Source organism: Rosa chinensis, chromosome 2 (assembly GCF_002994745.2).
Source record: "Rosa chinensis cultivar Old Blush chromosome 2, RchiOBHm-V2, whole genome shotgun sequence".
NCBI lineage: Eukaryota > Viridiplantae > Streptophyta > Magnoliopsida > Rosales > Rosaceae > Rosa > Rosa chinensis.
Window position 1 is genome coordinate 80,481,936 of NC_037089.1, and position 18,642 is coordinate 80,500,577.

Below are 18,642 nucleotides of genomic sequence, written 5' to 3' on the forward strand. Positions count from 1 at the left end.
AAAATGTGGTCGTACTCGTCTTTGAAATCTTCAAAGCCTACCGATAAATCCGCCCCCACATCCTGTTCTGTCTCTCCCTCTCTTTCTCGCTAACTCAAAGAAAGGTCACAAACGTCTGTTTCTTCTTCTGCTTCCTTCATTCTCAGCGAAGCTGGAACTCCAAAGGTCAATACTTTCTATCTCTCTGTCTCCAAAATCTGACAAGGTTTAATCCAATACAACTATTCTGGTTCTTCATGCACTACCTTAGATTTTCTTTGTTTCAAATCATTGTTATATTGGTGGGTTCTTGTTTGCTGGGAAAACAAAGCTTGAATTTTTTTACTGTTTTATTGAGAGCCCATCTGGTTAATTTGGTTTGGCGTGATGGGATTCATTTGGAAACTCTATTACTCTGTGGGAAAAAATTTGGCCTGAAAAGATGGGATTTTGAGTTGCTTAGAGCTGGTAGTTTGAGAAAAGTAGAGAACTTGGACTAGAATGTTAGCTAATTGGACCTAAGTTGAGTTTTTGTAGCTTAAATGTTGACCGGGTAAAGAGTTCAGTTGGAGTAATTGCATGATTTCACCCATGTGTGGGTGTTCGAATTCGACACTAATGTAGTGGTTGTTTCGTTTCTTTTATTTATTTGAGTACTTTTGCATGGTGCATATCATGACTGGTAAAGTAGTGTTTTGAACCAGAAATGAGTTTTTCTTGTCATTTTGGGTAATAGCTCATGTTTGGTCCCTACTGTCGAAAACTTGTTGCAGGCGATTAAGAAGAGGGAATGATAGAGGATGCTCTAAACGATTTGGAAACTGACGTAGTTAGGCAGATAGTAGAAAACGATCTGTCCAAGAAGCTTATAGATTACATATGATTAGGCATACTAGTTCCTTCTCCATGACCAAGGGTGAAGTGCAAGTTAACCTCTTGGCAAATTCAGCACCCCGTCCGTCCTTTGTTAAAATTCCGGAGACAGGTATGGACACTGCCAAAAATATTTCAGAATCAAGTCAAGTGTTGAAAAAGAGAACAAGAAGGAGACATAGGAGGAAACCGAATCTAATGCAAAATACTGGCGTAGTTCATAATTTGCCTCAGGAACATGGGCAGGTTGACACTAAATATATAAAAAGATTGTCAACTTTAAGTTTATCAGATGAAAGAGGTAGCGATGTATTAGTTATTTCATCTGGAGCGGTTAAAACTAATTGTGAAGAGGACATCAGATCAGGAATTTCACATGGCTCAATTGTGAGAAAACCGTTTAGGTATACAGGGAAAAAACTTCTTATTCTTGACATTAATGGACTTATTGCGGATATAGTCTCTCCTCCTCCAAAGGGATTTGCATCTGACATAAGGATTGCAGGACGAGCAAGTAAGGATCAATTTTGTGATATTGTTTCATTTATAAAGTCTAATGCTTTATGTGTTCTTTGCCTGTAATTGTACTTTTTTTTGGTTTGTTCAGTTTTCAAGAGGCCATACTATCTTGATTTTCTTAAGTTCTGCTTTGAGCGTTTCGAAGTGGGTGTGTGGTCTTCAAGATCCAAGTAACCTATAGACTGCTCTTTATTTCTTATATGTTGATTTACCATTTGAAGTTTGAAAGAATTGTTTATGTTTTCTCATCCACCTCCTTTATTTTAATTATATTCTGATTGTGTCAATTGGTTTAAGAATAATTATTGACAGTAATGCCTAATAACTCTTTCAAGGAAAATTGTGGAAAGAGTGGTTGATTATCTAATGGGCGATCTAAAGCACAAGTTGCTGTTTTGTTGGGTAAGCACTTCTATCTGTTCCTTTGTTTTCTGTTTCGTAGATTTATCTGCCTTCAACAAGGCTGGAGTATGCGTGCATCATCTAGCTCCTTGTGGTGTATAAATTGTTACAACATTTTGGAGTCAACCATCTTGCTTGGTCATACTGTTAGTTACAGTCTAAAATGAGATCTTCCAATGGACTTAAATTAGAGAATCTTCTAAATAAGGGAAGGCGTGTAAGATTTTGCGACCCTTTGTTTTTCATCCTCTGGGTTTATGGATTTTGATTATACTAATAAGCAAACATGTCCTAATCAGTTTACTATGTCTATGGATTAAATCCTGACAAAAAAATTGCCTTCAATTAATGGTCAAATGACCTAGGGAGTGCAGTGGTATGAATATCGCCGAACAACAATTAAAACAAAACAAATATAACTATTAACCAAATTATGTAGTGACTCATAGTAGGAAACACTAAAGATCATGTGCCTTTACTTGTAGGCAATCAGCTTTCTTATACTTTTCTCGTGACTGGTGTGGTCTGCCATCGTCTTAGGTTCACTGAAAACAGCTCACATATTGAATTCCTTGCAACAAATCTGGAACTCTTGATGGATGATTTTTTTAATGGTTTTGCAGGATCTATCCCACTGCACTACAACAGGGTTCAGAACTCTAGAAAATAAGCACAAGACCTTGGTGTTTAAGGATCTGAGGAGAATTTGGGAAGAAGATGACTCTGGTCTTCCATGGGAGAAGGGCGTATATGATGAATCTAATACGTTATTGTTGGATGATTCTCCGTACAAAGCCCTGCTTAATCCTGTAAGATTTCATTTTATCTTCTTGGTTGATTGGGCCTAATATAATCATTAAGTAAATCTTGTTTTTGGATTTATGTTGAACTTTCATGTAATAGGCACATACTGGGGTCTTTCCTTATCCATACACGTTTCATGGAGGGTGCGACAATGCATTAGGTAATAAGAGATTAATCTTTTCATATATATTTTAGAAAATGAACATGTACTGTATAACTGTATAAGTCTACAGATATGTAGACTTATTAGAATGATTGTTTTGCTTGAAACACATTCTGAAACCCTGATACGAGATCATATTTAGAATGACTTGGTTCTTGAATTCTGAGAATGACTATTGCTTGACCTTAATTATTTGTAGTTTTTGGTTAAAGTTTGCAAAGAAAACTGACTGCAATATAACAGGTCCTGGAGGTCGTCTTCGGACGTATTTGGAAAAGTTGGCCGCAGCTGAAAATCTACAAGAGTTTGTAGACCAACATCCATTTGGTCAAAGACCTATTACTGAAAGAAGTGCATCTTGGGACTTTTACCTGAGGGTACTCGATACGGTGTATTCCGTAAAAACCAACCAGATAACCTGGAATTCTACTTGTAAGCATTAGGAATGCATTTTGCATCTGTTGTATTTTTGTAGTACTATCCTTCTTGTCTTGGGTGGATCTTTCTCCAATCCAATGAAAGGAGCATTCTTCAAAGCTTTTACCAATACAAGTGGAGCTGGTGATTGACCAAAAGCAGCCACGGGTCATTGAAAAAATTGACTGCATCAAACACTCCAGTCGAAGTGTTGATTGTAACAAAACATTAAAATTTACTCTACTTTCTGGTTGTTCCATCTCAGAGAATCCTTTTGTGAACAGTTGATTTCATTTTGTGATGTCAGATGTGTTTGCAGACTCGTATGTTGTTGCTGAAGCTGTTGTTTTTCTTCATCTTGGCCTCATGGGCTCAATCTGTGTGGGTAGGTATACTTATTCTTGGGCTCAGTCTGTGTGGTTAGATATATTCTTGGGCTCAAGCTATATGGTTCGTGAGAACCGACAAGATTTGCACTTTCAGTTTCACTATAGTTTCGGTGAGCCCTGCATCTACGAAAAATTCTGGTATTTGCTGATATGGATACGCAAAAATTGGTTTGGAAAATATTTTGGACATTGCTGATATATCAGAAAAGTTAGATTACGGAAATGTTGTAGTTTTCGAAGAACTTTAACCCTTTGGTGCTGAGAAATAAGTGATTCCCAACTACCACGAGCAATTTCCAAGAAGGTGATGGAGATATAACATGGAATGATGGATCTCAGTCCTTGAGGGCCATTGATGGATTATTCGCATGCAATGTGTAAACAGCAGCCGGCTGTACACTGGAGTGTCACTGTCTGCTCCAATTGTTCATTGAAACTGGCATATTACTATGCCAGTGTGTTTTCTTCACCCCTACCTAAACTTTTTGACAAAAGCTCTCTGCCCGGTGGTGCTGACCACAACTTGTGCCCAACACTCATGACTTTGTGATGCCATGCCTGTTCCTCTTCCTCACAATATTACTGGGATTTGGTGTTGACACTTGACCCTTCGACCATTATATGGTCCAGTGCCCATTCCTCTTCCACGTAATTCATAAATCCCATGATTCCCAGACTTCTTCTCCAGACTTATCTAAAGGATAAACTGCAAATAGGATTTCAAGGAAATGCTTCAAATATTGCTCTAAATTCTAAAATAATCAATTTTAGACTCTCGTTACATATTTTGAGATGGTGTTTGATTAAAAAAATATCAGCCGTTGAATCTGATTCAGTTTGATTGTACGTAGAAGTCTATACTTAAGAGATTCTCGTTTAACACTAATGTTTTGAGATAAAGTTTTAAATAAAAAATGTATGACCGTTGAATATAATTTAATTTGATTGTATGTGTCATTTCCGTAAGCTATATGATTTTCGAAGAAATCTAAACATATCGATATACTGTGAATTGTAGAGCAATTATTGTACAAAAGATCATAGATAACGTACTGTGAAATTGGAACCCAATTTCAAAGGTACTGACATGATGGTTCACAAAATCGTTATGGAACCCTCTGAGAGATCATATGATGACAAACAGGGACAGAAAACAACATATGGGTCCATGCAAACCCACCCAAAACACAAAGAAACAAGACGAGGTTGGGGCTGCAATGGCAAATTGCAGAGATTAGAAGGTGGTCCATGAAAACCTAATAAGCATCTTCGTCAGAAGCTTGTGTACAAATTTTTCATTGCCACTAATTGTTTAAAGAGTTTGAACCAGTTAGAAATCGTCAAATGTTGAAATGGAGCTGGAACTGGAAGAGGGTTATAATCAAACTTGTATCAGAAGTGGCATGTGATACAGTCGACTTCTAGATCCCAATTACCTGGCAAACTCGTTGGATGTTTTTGTTCTTGACTTTTTGCCGTGGCCAAGTGCCAATTCTATAAACAACCAAGTAATCTCAGTACACGTGATAGTGTGATACCTGTTTAGGCTTAATTATAATGTTGCTTCAAATGCTTAAGCCAGCCGAAACAGTTCGGATTATTAGAACCGATGTTGGTAGCACTCGATCGAAATAGTTGAAAGTACTTTGCGAGGCGATTTCTACAGTATGTTGTTTCAGTGTGTGCGCTCTCTTAATCTTCACGGTTAATCAATTATCATAATATAGAAGGTTTACAGTTTACTTGTGGCGCTCAAAGGGTGCAAAACATAATATACTAGCTGGGAACACTATAAATAATCTCTTACGTGGTGTATTAGAGCAGTTCTTACTGCAGTAAGTACTTGTACATGAAACATATCATTTATATGCAAGTGCTTTCAAATAAAACCGGTTCAAGTTAAAACATCATAATATAACGCTATACATAAAAATATCGTCGATATGTCAATAGATCCACTTCCTAAGAAGAGTTCAACTTTTGTCATCCCTTAAACTAATTAGGATGTGAATATTACTCGCGTAGTTAATCTACTTCATATGGACATGGAAAGTTAGTTAACAGAGTTTTCAGATTGAGGCTCTTTGGTTTAGTTTTCTTACACCCCAAGTTTAGATCTGCATGTGAGATGTCAAGGCTCTCATTTCCACACTGTATTAGGGATAAGGTGCATATGGTACATTGACTTGGATTAGCCATAATATTGAAATAAACCCTCTAACGTGAAACTATCTTGTATATATATACTGTTACACACCTTGTTTAATGGTCACACAATTTTGGGTCCTCTATGAAATTCCTCAGAATGTGAAGAGGAACCTACTCTACAAGGCTACAACCTGTTTAAATATCCTATCTCTATGTGATTCTGTGCATGTATAGTAGTTTATTTGTACATTTGTATAAAATTATTGGGATATTATTATCTCCCTTTTGTTGACTTTGCAAAACTCGCAATCCACTTGTACGTATGATTCATCAATGAAAAACTATTACTTGTGCATGCGGTGATTGGCAGAACAAAATTTTGTTTATATATATTGTATTCTCTTACTTAAATATCGTTAAATATTTATATAATAACAAAAAATTAACTTTAAATTGATTATAAGAAAGTTGAATTTTTTTATCAAATAAATTTATATAAAACAACTAGTCTATCATGATTCAAACTCACCACATCCAACTTATAAATAAGAGATTTATGTCATTAGATCAAATAGTGCTGAAAGTTGAATTTTAATTTTTATCACTATATATATATATATTTATATATGTCTTCTTCTCTTTTTAAATCCCGACAGCACGAGAAAAATTTATTGAAAAGAAAATGATATAAACCTTATCACCACATATTTTATTTCAATAAATTACACTTGATATTTTGAAGAAAATAATATAAGGACTGTAATACCAGATATAAAAAGGTGCGATAAGTTTTGGAAGTAGGGTTATGAATATGGTGGAGAATTTTGTGGGTTTGTAAATGGAGATATCATGTGGCAATCATGGTGGTGGTGCTAGCTTCTTCTTGGAACCTAGTTTAGGATTGTGATGGAGATGCTTAGGTGGTCCCCAGCAATTGAAGCTTAGCTTCAAAAGCTAATGACAATCCTCATGTGGTGCTCACTTTTTTGCATGTGCCCTGCACCCCACTCACCTTGTTCAATTCCAATTATCAATCCATTCTTTAGCAGACTATCACAATCACACCCTCTTTTCATATGATCGGATTGCATCATCCAGACGAAATATACGTTTAAATTAATAGATAGAGAGAGATCCATATATAATTAATTTTAAACACAAATTTAAAAATGCTAGCTCACATTCCCAAGCAAAACTAGCTACGAACCTCATTTCCCGAAGTACCAAACTTGAACGATTACTGCTTCACATTTTATTCTCTATGAGTAGTTTCCATTTGAACCTGATCGATGAATCTCTGAGTAAATGCATGATATGGTTTAGGATCTTCAGATTCCTCACCTACTCTTCCTTTGGAGCTAGTTAATGTACTTAAAAATGGATACAAATACAATTCATCTTCCATTTATAATCACTCGGATTCATATGTGTGCAATGTGGTTGTGTATTATTTTTCTTAGATTACAAGAATAGTAATATTCTCTGGGCAAATTGGAATTAAAAGGTCTATGCTTATACATGAAGGTGTCTGAAAAAGGATGAATTGCTTCCACAAGGCTCTTTCCATAAACATTATAGAATGCAGATAATAATATAGCGGGATCATTTCTCACTTTGCCCCCTACTTTGCACCTAACAATATCATGTTGAATAGGAATGACTGAATTCTGAGATACGTCTTAAAATGGATAAAGTAGTTCTTTTTTGTCTGAGACTCCAATGGATGAGAAGCATAAAAGGGGATTAGAGAGACGTGCATTTTATACCCCAAAAGGTTTTTTTTTTTTTTTGGTCTGATACCCCAAAAGGTTAGCTAGGTCTCTGCATATTAGATCCTATCTGTGAGTATCATGCATTAGGATTTAGGAAGGAACAAAAGGAGGATGCCTTGTTTTTTTTTTTGAAAGAAAAAGAAAGGTGTGGCTGCTGGGATGCGAGCCCAGGTCTCCACGGCCACAACGTGGAATTCTCAGTTTCTCACCACTAAACTACAGCAAGAGGATGCCTTATTTAATGGTGACCAATTATAAATTAAATTAAACGAGCAGAATTTTGATCATGTTCCTATCCTATTGCATGTATTTGATGTTTTCATCGAAGCAAACGGTTGAAAAATCTGAAACGTTTCAAATTATGATAATCTTGAAGATGAGAATGTATATACATATATTTTTTGTGTTTTGATTTCGACAAAACTCTAAACTCAATTGTTGATCTTTTGCCAGTATTTAGTGGGTCAATAATAGATTTAGATCTATTATAATTGAAGCAAATCACGTGCACCAAATGGAGACTATATATCATGATGATTGCGACTTAAATTAAAATGATTAATCACCAGGTTTAGGTTTGAGAATGAGTTTTGTCTTAAACAAATATCTAAATCTCGTAACTTCACAATCTGAGGCATTAAATGACAGAGCAACCACAATGTCGATCATATCGTGATGGCATTTATAAGGATAGTGTCATTCAGCACTCATTGTCTTCTTGAATATGCCTGGAAATCGACCAAAACAAAACCTATAAACTATACTTGAATAGCTATATATAGCATTATCAGGACCACCCAGTTATAATTATTTGATTTGTACTACATATATGGAGAGAGCAGATTTTCAGTCTCTTGTCAATTCTTAGTACGCATTCTTCCTTCACTAAGGGTTTAACTTTTTTGGGTGTTAGATAATTACTTATCGAAGAAATATTAACCCTAGATGCTCAAACACTAGCTAGGTCTTGGACTCTGGAGTACTACATATATATCAATCTTTCCTAGTATATGGAGCTAGTTACTATATATGAACGTTGAGGAAAGGTACTGCTCATGAGTGATGCAGTTCGAATATTGATTATGAATGTGTGCAAATTTATATAACAGATCCGATGGCTTTATAATGATTGTATTCGCTTCAGAATGGCAAAGAGACAGAACCGTAGCTAGCTGTCTTTTCTGATCAAGGTACTGTACTGGAGGCAATAATAATCGATTAGGCAAACATTAATTTCATGCATCGATGAACAATATTTATTGCAGAGCACATTTGTTAAGATAAGGTTGTATTCATATATGCAGTAGTATAGTAGACTACATATAGATGAAGGCCATCCAGGAGCACATGCATTAGCAATTAGTGATCGATATGCAACCCTAATATATTAAGTTTTCTCTTTTGGAATTTTTCATCTTCATTGACGAATGAGTTGCGCAAAAAAACATACCTATTAATCAAAGCAAAGCCACATTTATGGATCCAATACGTAGTCTATGTATATAAGACAATCTAACCGACGAAGTTTTGTAACAGACCATCTGCAGAAAGCTTCAAAGGGGACGATCTCATTGTTTAAAAAGGGTTCTGTAAGCCTGTGGCTTTATGTACTGCGATTTGGGAAACGTATTGTCATGGTCCATATAGGATTTGCATGATCTTAACAGAAAAATGAAAATCTCTATATGATCGATCACCTGCTTACACGTACAAAAGTGATTAAGGGCCATATAGGCCTATAGGGTTCTGACTTGCAGCACTGGCAAAGTGATATATTGCCAGCAAGTTAAAAAGATTCGACTTTGACCAACACAGAGATTCAGAGATATAGGTCAGGAAAGAGAGTTAACCACCGGCGTGTACTGAAGATGCTCCGGTATTATCTCCTAAAAAAAAAAAACTCACTTCAACCGTATATAGTACATGACTTCAGACCAAAAAAAGTATATGGTACATGACAAGAATATGACCAATTCCCATCTTTTAAAAGTCATACCATATGAATTTCAAAGATATGATTCCTGTGAATGACTGTTAAACTCTTTATTTATCAAGAGAGGTCATATTCTTTTTACGAAAATTTCCCACTGTCCTCATCCATTTCTTCAATTATATGATTAAAATGGTGACTATGATTATTGTTTCAGCTTGTATTTGTTCATCATATATTCTACAAATTTTAGATGACTGAATGATTTCCAACTTTCCACATAAAAAGTATTAAAGGATGTAAAAGAGCTCGGTGTAAAACATGTAAATTGTTACCAACCCAAAAGATTCCCAGTTTGAAATAGTGTTGATTTCTCCTATTAATTCCAAAACCTATATGTTGACTTTCAAAGGCATCAGAGCATCAAAAAAGACTTTCCCAGCCAGAAGAAGAGGATCTAGGGGAGGGTAGATAGGTAACTTTGGCTGTAGGGAATGGTTGGAAAATGGCTTTAGACTTATGCAGGCTTTCCAGTCCATATATCCACTTAGTCATTTCTTCTTCCTTGCTTATACCCTGTTGTGTCCTGACATAGCCACATGCCCATGTAGAGGCTCCAGACCCACTGACCCACCCATAATTTTGTCCACATGGAATGGAATGGAATGGAAGTGGAGATAATGAACAAACCACATTTTCCACCCACCCATTCACATCATCTCCTTCAATTCTCATCCTAAATTAGCCTTGATTCTTCTCTTCCTGGTTCTTTTCTATCAGTAAATGACTCGTTGTTTTTTACAAGCACCACACAGAAATGACACACTTTCCTTTTCAATAGAGAAAGTCTTGAACTGTAAGGAAATTAAGAAAAGGGGTTGAGATCTCAATTCTGATACTATATTTGAGGCAAATCCCATCTTTCTTCAACTCTTTACTGTTTTTTTTTAGTTTATATTTTGAAAAGTGTGTCATCTCTCTTAATTTAATCCTGAAACTCTCTCTCTCTTAGGTCACACATTATAAATAAAAAAAGACTATTACAAATTCTCTGATTTTCCATAAACTGATATTCAGAAGCACTGGCATTATATATAAATGCAGCACAGACCCTCTTATGTGCTATCTAGGCTGTAGCTTGAGAGAGCCAAAAGACAAAGCATTCTTGACAGAGCATTCTTATTCTTTTGTGCAGAAGAAGTGAGAAAACCCAAAAAGAAAATCCCCAAAAAAAAAAAAAACATATCTTCTTGGGGTTTGCAGAACAACCCTCTGTGCCAGAATTAGAAGGTGGGGTTTGAGTTGGATATTGGGTCCCTTGATTCCAATGTCCCTCTTTTGTTCCTTTTGGTTTTGCAGCAAGATTTTGTCTGCCTTGTTCTGTGAAACCCAAAAAGAATTTGTTTTTATTTCTCATAGGTAGGATAGAGCAAGCTAGCTACACATTCTGGGTTTGGTTTGTTTTCTCATATTTCTTCCTTTCTCTCCTCTTTTGTTTTCATTTTCAGAAACTCCCAAGACAAAAAGAAGCAATCTTGTATTACAGTATTCCTCAAGATTCTGGAAAAAGATATCTGTTTTTCAATTTTCTGGCTGGAAGGTCATACATAGAAGCATTAATGCATGGCTCTTTATGACTTTATGTAACTAGCTGCAAAAATAGTGTCCTGATGACTTGAGCAAAAGCTGAAAGCTTGAACCCAGTAAGCATTTCACACTATCAAAAGTTCATGGTTTTTGAGTCTTCTACAATTTTTGAAGCTAGTAAATTAAGCCCTTCCCTATTTGGAAACTTGAAGGCTGTAACTTGTAAAGCAGAAGAGAACAGTGGAGGTGAAGATGTCTGCAAAGGTGTTTCATTCATTCAGAGATGAGAATCGTGATCTCCAAAAGCAACTTGGGTGCATGAGCGGGATTTTTCAGCTGTTTGATCGCCGGCATTTCCTCTCCGGCCGGAGCATCAATGGCCACAGTCACAAGAGACTTCCTCCAGGTATTTCTCTCTCATAAGAACGCTAGTAAAAGTTTCAAAAATGGACCTAGAGAATTTGCTGAACAATTCTGTACGATCATTGATGGTTTACCATAAGCTATTTCTATTTCACATTCCTAGTTACAGAGAACAGAACATACGATTTAGCATAACAAATACTTGGGGAAAAAAAAAATCTGCATTTGTGGTTTCATATGCGTAAAATTTGCTTCTGCATTTTTTTGAAACTGTTGATTGTAATTTGTTGTGTTTGCGCTCTTTTTGCATATATAAATGATTTTTTACAGGTGAGAATGGCAAACAAGAAATAGATCCCAAAAGCAGAGCACTGCCCAAAGCTACAGTAAGAATTCAGAACATGATCACTTAGTAATCTAGTTTTGTTTTTATCAGAGGCATTGAGTACATTCAACTCGCAATTTCAGGATAAAAATCGAAAAAAGGCTGTCAAAGAGAGACGAAACTCCACAGAATCATCCACAACCACTGTTTCGTCATCTTCTTGTTCATCTAGCTTCTCATCATCTCTTGAATACAACAAAGCAGCTCAGCAAGAACAATCCTTGTCTGGCCAAACAATTTACAATGACAGACACACTCGGGACCTGTCCATGAACAAACCGAATATTTCAAAGCCCTTAAGCCAGCAATCATTTGACTCAACCTACAGAGAAGCCCGTGGTATTTCAGTCAGACCTGGAGGAAAAGATGGAGTAGGTCATAGATTGAAATACATAGACTCCCCTAGGCCTTCACAACCACTAAAACCCATCAAGCCAAGGGTTTCTGGTGGCGAGTCATTTCAAGTTCATGCCAAGCTTCGGGAAGCACATCGAAATTCCAACGAGGAGAAGGATGGTTGCATGCGATTTGCGCCAAAAGAAGCAAGGAGGCTGTCTTATGATGAAAGGGCATCACGAGATACAGTGAAATCCACAACAAAACTCAAAGAACTCCCAAGGCTTTCTTTGGACAGCAAAGAACGTTCCATTAGGAGGGCTTGTAGCCCTGAAACAAGATCAAGCCATTTCTTCAAGGATCTGCAGAGGGAGAATGGGAACTGTGACAAAATGCTTGACCTGCAGCCAGAACCCGGAAGTTCTAAAAGACCGAATGTTGTTGCAAAGTTGATGGGCTTGGATCTCTCAGATTCAGTGTCAACCAGTGTTACTCCATTGAGGCTGATTAGTACCTGTCCATCTGATAGATTTGATCCCTTGTCCAAATCATTGAGAAAAACAGATGAATCCAAGCAAGATGTTTTGTCTGGGTTCCCAAGAAATACGCAGAAGAGCTTCAGCTCACCCCAGAGGAGAAGTGCCAATTCAGTCATGCAGCCCACCGCAAATTCCAAGTTTCCAATAGAAACAGCTCCTTGGAGGCAGCCACATGGAAGCAAAGGTCTTCCTCAATCAACTTTCAACTGTCAAGAAGAACCTACAAAAGCACCAAAGTCATCACCTTCAGTATATGGTGAAATGGAGAAAAGACTAGCAGAACTAGAGTTCAAGAAATCAGGAAAGGACCTCCGAGCTCTTAAACAGATACTTGAAGCAATGCAGAAGAGCAAGCAAAACTCAGAGGACAAAAAAGAAGCCTCAAATTTTGCCTCTCAAGTAAGCAACAAAAGTGGTTTGTGTGAGAGCACAATATCAGCAAGCAAGAGAAATACAAAACGTAGCCCATCACTTCCAGCCACAGCCATGGGTTCCAAATCCCCAAAGAGTTGCAAATCACCAATCATCATCATGAAACCCGGTAAACTCATGGAGAAAACACACAACTCTGCTTCCACGGTGATCTCCATGGACAACAGATCATGTCCGCGGAGGCTTCAGACTAGCAACCCTGGTGACAACAGAAAGGAATTGCTTGACAGGAAAGCCAAAGATTTGACTCCAAGAAACATTCATACTAGTGATTCTTTCAATGGACGTCTTCGCTCCACTGATAAGAATTCTAATGTGAGAACTTCTAAAGCTGCACAAAAACCAAAGATGCCCCACAGTGAAGAAAATTCCCCGGGCCCAAGTAGGAGCATCACGAGCCCAAGACTGCAAAACAGAAGATTTGGATTGGAGAAGCAATCTGCTCCAACCACTCTATCATCAGATTCAAGCATGACCAGAAGGCAACACAGTAGGCAATCATTAGAAGCAAGCACCCCGGGTAGAAAACTCGGGCCAAAATCTCCCAGATTTCATCAAAGCAATTGCCAACTGAGCGAGACTAGCACCAGTACAAGAGCTATGAGTCACCAAGATGATACCACTTCTCAGCAATCTGAAAGCAACACCAGCTTGGCCTCACATGCAGACACAGAAGCCACAAGCATTCATCAGTCAGATGAGATTAGAGATACTTACATGAAGCAGCACAGCCAAAAGCAAAACGTAAGCGTGTTCTGGCTCTCATTCGTTCCAACAAGTAATCTGCTATTCTGCTTAATAAACGGGTTATTTTATTTTCTTTCATGCAGAGGCCAGCAGTAGGGTTGAGTGATGATAGGTTAACAGCAGAAACTGGGAAAGCTTCCTTAGAACAACCAAGTCCTATCTCCGTTCTTGATTCTACATTCTATAGGGACGACTCGCCTTCTCCTGTGAAGAAGATATCAAATGCCTTTAAAGGTGAAGTTCTTGTGCATTTGACACCTGATTATATAGAATACAAAGATCTATATATTGAATTTCCTCAAATTTCTTGCTGTAGATGATGGTGGGCAAAATCTGGATGAAGCAGAGTATGGACCAATGGACCTAGGTCTGATATCCAATAGTACAACGCCCAGTCTTGGTGCAGAGATTGACCATAAAAGGTTAGAGAACCTGAAGCACCTGATTCATAATCATCGACATATGAGCAGCACACATGAAGAACCCATCTTCGGGCACATTACTTTCCTCTGTGACCGCTCAAATCCAGATCACATGTACATTTCAGATATATTGCTAGCATCAGGAATTCTTAGGTATCTCGAATCTGCGTGGACAACCATTGAGCTCCAGACATTAGAACACCTGATCAACCCTAATTTGTTCCTTGCACTGGAAGAAATTAGGGCAGATATAGAACCTTGGGATGATGGAAAGAGATGTGAAAAGATTCTCCAGTCCCAATCAGATGAAAAAATTCAAAGAAAGCTAGTGTTCGATGTCGTTAAAGAATTCCTAGTTCAAAAATTAGTTGTGGAGAACTCTTTCAAGCAGTGGTTCTCACCAAACAATCTGGCAGAAGGGAAACCAAGAGGGCAGCAGCTTTTGACAGAATTGTGCTCCCAGGTTGATCAGCTACAAAGACGCAACTTGAATGGCAACCTAGATGATGAAGATGAAAGTTTGACAAGCATCTTGTTGGAAAATTTCATGGATCAATCACAGAATTGGACAGTGTGTGATGGTGAAATTCCGAGTGTAGTGTTGGATGTTGAGCGATTGATCTTTAAAGACTTGATAACTGAAATTGTGAGCAGTGATGCAGTTGACCATGTGGGTTGGTCTGGTGGGCATTGTAGGCAACTGTTTTCCAAGAAGGGGCTCTGGTAACATTGTTTTTCAAAAACCTGAATGGTATAAGAAATATAGTTTGAGAAGCATCTGGTCAGTAGCTTTCATACATCGACCAAGGGAGTGGGACTGATTGCAACAGTGAAACTCAGCCTGTGGTTTTTGTATGTTGAGCAGTTGATACTTATAGATCAAACCGTGAGGGGTGATTGTAGGCAATTATTCTCTGCATACGGACTTTGGTAATAATATAGAATATATTCTCATGCAGAATTTGTTGTGAGAGAGAAGGGGAGGGGGGAGGGACCATTTTAATTTGACTTCCATTACTATCTTTTGGTTTATCTTCTCTAATCACAATTACTGGGTTACCGTTTAGCTCCTCTCTAACATGTAAATCTTTGATAGAGGCTAATGATACATCTGTAACTTGAACTACATTTGATATTATGTTAAAAGGTTTATGGGGCATTTTCACAGGAAAGGGCATTTTGTTTTACATTCATTCCTGTTTTTTGGTTCTATTGTCTCTAATATCACAACTATTGGGTTAAAGTTTAGTAAAGTTGACACACATATAAGTTAAACAATAAACAGGGTATTATGGTAATAGTACACAAAGTCATATCATCTGCTAAGATCAGAATACATAGATGGCACATATATCAAACCTCACTTGTTCGAAGATGAAATTTGCATATAAATGGTTTAATAGAATAATGCTCAGCTGCAATAGAGAGGTACACAGTGGGCAAAAGTACCAAGTTTCTGGGACCAGACCAACATTACAAGATCCTCATGGAAATAGACACTCCCACTCACTCTTCCTCTAAGCATATACTTATCAACCACTTAACAAAGTTCTTAAAATCTTATGTAGTAATACCATCATTGAGGGATTATAATCAACCAGGAAGCAAAAACCAAATACTACAAAAATATTTCAGCCCTCCATGGAAAACTCACCAAAATTGAGGTCGATGCCGAAATAGAAAAAAAAAAAAAATCAGATAACAAACTTTCTATTTCAAGTGATCTCTACAATAATATAAACATAATCTACCATGAAGAAGATGAAGCAAAGGTTCGCTTGCATAGTTTTTGCTAAAGAGAAATTCTAACTATTTTTTTCTTATTTCCTGCAGAAATATCTTCTTTTTTTTTCTTTTTTTTTAACTATGAATCTCATGTTATGCACACAATTATGTCAACCGTTGAAGCCATGAGGTTCATCAATATAGTCTCTTTCAGTAAATACTACATCAAACTAACAAAGCAATTCAATGCAAGTTGGATGTAAGATTCATCCGTAACCTTTAATATCATTTTAGAACAACAGGATCTTGAGTTACACTACTGTTCAATGAGAGAGTTAGCACACTGTACACATTTGATTTTGTTTAGTAAACAAATATATGTATATAAAGCAACAAAGCAACAAGCAGGATAGCTACAATACTTGTGCACTCATTGGGAGAAATATCAAGGAAAGAATAGAATTTCAATTAGAAAGAATCATTAATTGGGTTGATCACAGAAACTGACATTGACATACCTCAAAAACTTGTTAAAGTGGGAAATTTCCCTCCAGAACTTTGTAATATCCATTCTATAGTGTCTAGTATGCAGACAACAATATGTGAGCCAGCTTCCACTACCAGTCTCCTAAACAAGTGTACAAATTTTAGTAACGAACAACCTAGTTTACAACTGAGCAAGCTCCTGTGAGTTTTCCATGGAGTTCTTCAGAATTTTTTCGGCCCTCCTTTTCTTTTCATCCTTTCCATTTTCTCTCCCGAACCAGGGATACACTTCCTCAAAACCCTTCTTATGCGGCCCTGAATGTAACATGGTACCTAAGGACTTCTTTGACATCCCAATCTTAAATTGCACAGTAGGTTTCCTGCTCGAAAGAATCTTTTGATCTTCCTCCAATTCAAATGATTTGTTCTTGATTGCTTCAATGGCTGGGGCAAAGGTCTCCAGCACTGAAGAACATTTATCCTTGGCATGGTTCTCAGCCACAAGAATTTCCTCTGTTGCTTCGATTGACAGTTTAGCTGGAAGAGTAACCTGAGATACTTCTGTCTCCCCAAATTGCAGAGGTGTAGCAAGAAAAGGGTTATTCTCTCTTGCTTGTTTCGCCTTTTCAACATCCCCAGGGTCAACAGAGGGTCCTTCCATCCCATTACAGACTAGCCTACGCTGAAAATTCAACGTGGCCCGCTCCACATTTCTCTGTTGTTTTTCCTGCTCAACTATAGCACTGTCAGGTTCTGTGGCTCTCTCATTGCATGTAGTTGATTGGGAATACGTATGTGGTTCAGGAAATGCAGGCAACCAAGTAGGTATATGCTCTCCAGGAGTCTCTTCCCCGCTTTGCCAAAAACTCAGAGTCAGCTTCCGGTCCTTAATAACTGGGAATTGCGGAGTAGAGTAGGCAAATGGAACATGCTCAGTTTCAGTAACATACTGAGAAATTTCCTTAACCGTCCCTGAACTTGCGAGACAATGATTAATATCTGAAGCGCCTGCAAACCCCTGAGCCATGCTCAGATCTTCCAACCCTTGAATGATATCAAAAACATTACAATCCGTTCTGCCAGATAAATTTGCATATAAATGTGCCGTCTTTCCAACGTTACGAATGTACTGAACCGCAACATCCGAAAGTGTTTCAAGAGCAGACAACTGGAAAGTCTGAAACCCCACTATCTCACATACTTGCGCTACTGCAATCTTTGAAATAGCTCGTGCAAATTCATCACCACCACCGCTTGATTTTCTTAGTGCTCTATTGGATTGCTCATGCTCTCTTCCACTCTCCCCACCCCCATCGCTCATATTCAACCCCTCATATCACGAAAGCGGTACCTTCAATACAACATTGCTTGCGAAAACTATCAAACAACCACACCATTTACCCACAACACGCCATCACTATATCTCTTATCCCTCTGCTTCTAACCTAAGAAAATGCAAGAAAAAAAAAAAAACACAATCTTTATTAAACAGAAACAAAGAAAAACCAAATTAATTGAATTATAATAAGCTGAATCTCATCCAACAATTTGATCTAGTTTCTTAAAGGGAGCTTCCAAATTTCTATAGCGACCAAACCCTAAGATTCCAACTTTTCAAAATACAAAAAATTGGGCCAAGCAAAGTGAGGAATAGAAGCTAAACAACAAAGGAAAAGAGCGGGAAGCTTACCGGAGAGTCTGGGGTTTGGGATCTAAGCAGAAGCAATTGGAGAGTAGAAAGTTGAGCTCGGAGAGTCCGCAAAACACCGAATCGGTTCCGAATTGAGAATGAGGGAAGCAGAAAGGAAAGTGAAAAGGGGGAAAGATTTGAGCTTGGGTGGTTGGGGGGCTTAAACCCTAGAAAAACCACTGGATCGAGAGAGAGAGAGAGTGGGTTTGAGTTGTAGATGGGAGACTGATTTTGATTTTGATTTTGATTTTGATTGTTTGTTACGAACCAGAAAGAAGGAACCGGGGGATTATTTAAAGAAGAGAGATCAGCACACCTGTCCCCTCTAGAGCCTCCCTACTCTTACGACATGTCGGTTTTTTAAAACTTTGCTAGTTAACATACTGCAAATTAGGCCTGGGCATTTTAGCCCGAAAGCTCGAAAACCCGGACCGAATCGATTCAGACCTTCAGGTTCGGGCCTGGCTTTGAGGGAAAAAATACACACAAAAAAAGCCCGGACCATTTGTGTTTAAACGGGCCGGTCCCGGGCCC

General features: G+C 37.8%; 3 protein-coding genes across 6 annotated transcripts; 2 read left to right on the plus strand and 1 right to left on the minus strand.

The window, feature by feature from the left end:
- On the plus strand, positions 1 to 3,487 carry LOC112189359. Its single transcript, XM_024328675.2, has 7 exons — positions 1 to 165; positions 753 to 1,366; positions 1,460 to 1,541; positions 1,707 to 1,773; positions 2,397 to 2,582; positions 2,677 to 2,737; positions 2,984 to 3,487. Exons 2-7 carry the CDS (start codon positions 859 to 861, stop codon positions 3,181 to 3,183), a joined length of 1,104 nt encoding a protein of 367 aa, XP_024184443.1. The 5' UTR covers positions 1 to 165; positions 753 to 858; the 3' UTR covers positions 3,184 to 3,487.
- A 6,874-nt stretch (positions 3,488 to 10,361) lies between these two features.
- On the plus strand, positions 10,362 to 15,168 carry LOC112189872 (protein LONGIFOLIA 2). Of its 4 annotated transcripts, XM_040515190.1 has the most exons (7): positions 10,362 to 10,686; positions 10,905 to 11,099; positions 11,196 to 11,389; positions 11,677 to 11,732; positions 11,815 to 13,782; positions 13,869 to 14,019; positions 14,102 to 15,168. In XM_040515190.1, the coding sequence occupies exons 3-7, from the start codon at positions 11,236 to 11,238 to the stop codon at positions 14,932 to 14,934; spliced, it is 3,162 nt and encodes a 1,053-aa protein (XP_040371124.1). In that variant the 5' UTR covers positions 10,362 to 10,686; positions 10,905 to 11,099; positions 11,196 to 11,235; the 3' UTR covers positions 14,935 to 15,168. The 4 variants fall into 4 exon arrangements, with proteins under 4 accessions (XP_040371124.1, XP_024185014.1, XP_024185012.1 ...); XM_024329246.2 differs by having other exon boundaries at positions 10,362 to 11,099; XM_024329244.2 differs by having other exon boundaries at positions 10,905 to 11,389.
- A 33-nt stretch (positions 15,169 to 15,201) lies between these two features.
- Positions 15,202 to 18,364, minus strand: LOC112189873 (transcription initiation factor TFIID subunit 8). The gene is made up of 2 exons (XM_024329250.2): positions 18,109 to 18,364; positions 15,202 to 17,863 (listed from the first exon to the last, which is right to left on the minus strand). The coding sequence occupies exon 2, from the start codon at positions 17,737 to 17,739 to the stop codon at positions 16,600 to 16,602; it is 1,140 nt and encodes a 379-aa protein (XP_024185018.1). The 5' UTR covers positions 17,740 to 17,863; positions 18,109 to 18,364; the 3' UTR covers positions 15,202 to 16,599.
- Between the last annotated feature and the right edge of the window lie 278 nt (positions 18,365 to 18,642).

What these genes read in the sequence shown, in the direction of transcription:
- LOC112189359 (XM_024328675.2), top strand. Translation starts at nt 859, where the DNA reads ATGATTAGGCATACTAGTTCCTTCTCCATGACCAAGGGTGAAGTGCAA. An exon ending in GTGTGGTCTTCAAGATCCAA is followed by an intron (nt 1,542 to 1,706) that starts GTAACCTATAGA and finishes AACTCTTTCAAG; the next exon opens with GAAAATTGTGGAAAGAGTGG. An exon ending in ACAAGTTGCTGTTTTGTTGG is followed by an intron (nt 1,774 to 2,396) that starts GTAAGCACTTCT and finishes ATGGTTTTGCAG; the next exon opens with GATCTATCCCACTGCACTAC.
- LOC112189872 (XM_024329246.2), top strand. Translation starts at nt 11,236, where the DNA reads ATGTCTGCAAAGGTGTTTCATTCATTCAGAGATGAGAATCGTGATCTC. An exon ending in AGCACAGCCAAAAGCAAAAC is followed by an intron (nt 13,783 to 13,868) that starts GTAAGCGTGTTC and finishes TCTTTCATGCAG; the next exon opens with AGGCCAGCAGTAGGGTTGAG. An exon ending in GATATCAAATGCCTTTAAAG is followed by an intron (nt 14,020 to 14,101) that starts GTGAAGTTCTTG and finishes TTCTTGCTGTAG; the next exon opens with ATGATGGTGGGCAAAATCTG.
- LOC112189873 (XM_024329250.2), bottom strand. Translation starts at nt 17,739, where the DNA reads ATGAGCGATGGGGGTGGGGAGAGTGGAAGAGAGCATGAGCAATCCAAT.